The sequence below is a fragment of the Sinocyclocheilus grahami genome, unplaced genomic scaffold (assembly GCF_001515645.1).
Source record: "Sinocyclocheilus grahami isolate Dianchi unplaced genomic scaffold, SAMN03320097.WGS_v1.1 scaffold1009.1, whole genome shotgun sequence".
NCBI lineage: Eukaryota > Metazoa > Chordata > Actinopteri > Cypriniformes > Cyprinidae > Sinocyclocheilus > Sinocyclocheilus grahami.
In genome coordinates, this window is record NW_015506188.1 from 38,941 (window position 1) to 42,901 (window position 3,961).

The window sequence follows — 3,961 nt, forward strand, 5'->3', positions numbered from 1 at the left end:
GTAATTTATGGGCTAATTTTAATTTTTGGGTGAACTAACCCTTTAGTTCATCAATGTGTATTATCTCATGGATGTACTATCTATATTTGCAAATCTAATTAAGCACAACTTATCTGATGATATCATAATTGACTGATATTGTGAACTTCTCAGTATCCTCATATTCTCTTTGCTGTCAGACTGAAGGAGGTTTTTGTACGATGCTGTTTCCCTGTGAGCACCTGCCACTGTAAGCCCCCATACAGTAATAAACTCCTGCATCCTCAGGCTGGACTCCACGTATGTTCAGTGTAAATTCATATCCAGAATAAGTTCCACTGAACCGATCTGAAACTCCAGATGCAAGGTTACTCGTTGTGTAGATCAGGAGTTTAGGGTTTTTTCCAGGTCTCAGCAGATACCAGCTCATGTCATAACCAATTCCAGAAGATGCAGTGCAGCTGATAGAGACAGAATCTCCTGCTTTAACAGACAGATACTCAGGAGACTGAACCTCTTCATGAGACACTGAGAGAGACAACAAAAACAAATATTACAATTACTTTAAAATACAAACAAAGACCAGTTTTCATCTGCTATAAAGCAGTCAATCTAAACATAATAAAACTAAAAAGCAAAGCACAAATTAAAATAATATAAAATTAATTCCCTTATGTAAAAATATATATTCCTGAACCTTGAGCAAGCAGACAGAGTGTCCCCAGCATTAGAATAAGAGAAATCATTGTTTCTTATGTGTCTGTGTCAGTGTCACACACTAATAATCATCAGTGGAGTTTTAAGCGCAGTGTTCAGTTAATATGCAAAACACTTTCCAAAACACATTCAGATGCATCCTGGAATTTACCATCAAAATATATTTTTCAGCATTTAATTAACTGACATTAATAAAATAAAAATAATTAATTTCTAATTTTGTCATGTCTAAGCAAAACTAAACTAAGATACATAAGATAATACTAAGATATACTAAGATAAGTCTAACAGTGTTATTGTGAGTGTTGATGTCAGTGTCAGTTTTAGTGCAGGAGGTTTTTGTACAGCCGGTGATTGGGTTTGTATCACTGTGGCGCTCGTTCGGTGGAGGCACCCGACTCTCAGTTGGAAGTAAGTAAATCTATTTCTATTTCTATTTCTGTTAATTAATTAATTAGTAAGAATAATAAGAAGAACCGACCAATAGAAGAAGAGTAACTAAAATAAAAAATAGGGTATCCTATTTTAGCCTTGTGTGACAGAATATATACATGTCTTCTAAATGAGTTCAAATTAATTAGTTTACCTTTTTATCTATTTGAGTGGTAAATAAAATATATGCATTTTATAGATTAGGTTTATGCACTTCATGTGAAATAGAAATATGTCTGACTACTGTTTCAGATGTCAGTTATAAGTACTGTAAAATGGGGCATTAAACACACATAAAAATCAGTACTGTTGGTATCAGATTTGGCCATGAATCTGAATGTGTAATTATGAACTGACGTTTTTCATGAGTAGAAAAAAGGGACATTATTTACAGTAATGTATAAAATAATACTTATTACAAAATAATACAAAATAATTTTCTTTTTAAAGTCTGAATATATTGCTCAGAATATAAACCTCATAGACATCATTCCAATATATAAATTTAAGTCTCATATATTCATAAACCTTGATTTTTATGAACACTGAATATATTAATATGAATACTGATACTAATGTCTTTTTACAGGCTGTTGAACAATGTTGTTTCAAAATTAAGCATTCATGCTTTACTTAAAATGATACGTTTAGTTTGGTTAAGTTGGATATTTAAGTTATTTCAAAGACAATAACACAACTCAAAGACATTGATATAACTAATTGCAGCATTATTTTAAAGTGTTAAGTTTTTTAATTACTTTTTTCATTGAATGTCACATAAGACAGAAATGTGTTTTCTTCTGGTGTAGCTTTCAAACTACAAGTAGCTATAACTGTAAGTAACACAGGTTTTTAACAAATAATTTAATAATTTGGATATATGTTGACAAAAACCATATAACATTATCTATAATTTATAATTAATAAATAATAAAGTATGTGTGATTGCTGGTAAAATGTGTGTTTTTATGGACTGTTGCACTTCAGATTTGCTTGATTAACTCTGAATCTCTTAAAGGGAAGTGAAAGACACTCAGAAAGACTGATAGAGCTGTTTTTCAGAAGAATGAAACATCACAGTTTCCATCTGTGTCTCTCTTTAGCTGCGGCTCGTCCCGCTCTCACAGTGCTGCCTCCCTCCAGAGACGAGCTGCAGCAGGGTAAGGCTACAGTGCTGTGTGTGGCCAGTAAGGGATTCCCCTCTGACTGGAAGCTGAGCTGGAAGGTGGACTGTTGCAGCAGGAGCTCTGGTGTCAATCTGAGTCCCAGTCAGTTGCAGAAGGATGGACTGTACAGCTGGAGCAGCAGCCTGAGCCTCACTGAGAGTGAGTGGAGCAGAGCAACAACCGTCAGCTGTGACGCCACGCACCCGTCCCACAATGCAGTGACCAAGAGCCTCGACACACAGCAGTGTGATGAATGAAATACACACACACACACACCGCTGTCAGTATGCCGTTTCATGCTGTTGGTATATTGCTCATATATTCTTATCTGTTGTAATTCTACAACTGCAATGCTATTAATGTTTTGTTGATTATTTTATATTTTACTGCTGCCAAATAAAAGCATTTTGACTTAAATATGGCGTTGACTTCTTAATGTGATATTAAACATAAAAAAAATAAAAAGAGATATTTATGTTAACGTGGCATCTTAATCATTATTTTAGATACATATAATAAGGTTGTATGATGTTGTTTCACTGTGTGAACACTGGACCATCATTATACCCCATACAGTAATATTTTCCTGTGTCCTCAAGCTGGGGTACTTGTATGTTAAGCGTAAATTCATATCCAGAGTAAGTTCCACTGAACCGGTTTGAAACTCTAGATGCAAGGCTACTTGTATAGTAGATCAGGAGTTTAGGATTTTTTTCCAGGTTGTAGCAGATATCAACTCATGGAATAATGCTAGACGATGCAGTGCAGCTGATAGAAGCAGATTCTCCTGCTTTACCAGATCTCTTGATGAGACAATGAGGGAGTAAACAGTTACATTTAAATACAATTGATAAGATATTGACATCCTTCATAAAAACATTTGTCATAAAAAATGTGCGTGTCCAAAGTTTTACCAAATAAACTGTAGAAAAATAGAAATAATGTAGAAAAATGAGTTTTAACCTTGTGCAAGCAGACCCAGTGAAGCCAGAATTAGTAAAACAGACATGATTGTGTTGTGTGTCAGTGACTCTGGCAGGACTGAACACACACTGATCATCAGAGTTTTGTGAGTGAAGCCGTGAACATGCAAAACACTCTCCACTCTACAGACTTCTGTCAAAAACTCATTCAACTGCCTGCTGGATTTAGACATGGATTTCAGAAGAGGAACCAAAATGAGTATTGGAAGTAGGTGCAGCATAAAATAAGAAATTGAATAAATGCTCAGAAATAAAAAAAAATAAAAAATAAAAATCATACAGCATTTTCTGAAAGTATTTGAATTATCTTCTGTAAAAAACTGTTTTGAGAAATGGAGGGTTGTAAAGTAAATAATAAAATTACCTTAATATTTCATTAAAGATAAGTAAATGGAGGAGAAGCATTCAATATATATCATTAGTAGTATTGCTTGTTAACAATAATAAACCTACACTATACAGGAAAATAAATAAATAAATAATCCGTCTGAATTATGGAAATACTATGTTACAGGCGAAGGATGGTGGAATATACATTTCTATAAATATAAATTGGTTTGGATGATTAATTATATTAAAAACATAAACATGTGAGAGTTTTTGTGTCATTGTGTTTGTTCCTTGCAGCTGCATCAGAAGAAGTTAGTAATCTGACCAAGGGAGGTTTTTGTACGGGAACTTTTC

The 3,961-nt window shown here is 33.9% G+C and overlaps 2 gene segments (V, D, J or C); one reads left to right on the forward strand and one right to left on the reverse strand.

Annotated features, from left to right (window-relative positions):
* Positions 1-70: 70 nt before the first annotated feature.
* LOC107565567 (Ig kappa chain V-I region Gal-like) lies at positions 71-748 on the reverse strand. The segment is given in 2 exon segments: positions 71-507; positions 677-748. Coding segments are annotated over 2 exon segments (381 nt in total).
* A 229-nt stretch (positions 749-977) lies between these two features.
* On the forward strand, positions 978-2,688 carry LOC107565566 (Ig kappa-b4 chain C region-like). The segment is given in 2 exon segments: positions 978-1,107; positions 2,232-2,688. Coding segments are annotated over 2 exon segments (423 nt in total).
* The last annotated feature ends 1,273 nt before the right edge of the window (positions 2,689-3,961 follow it).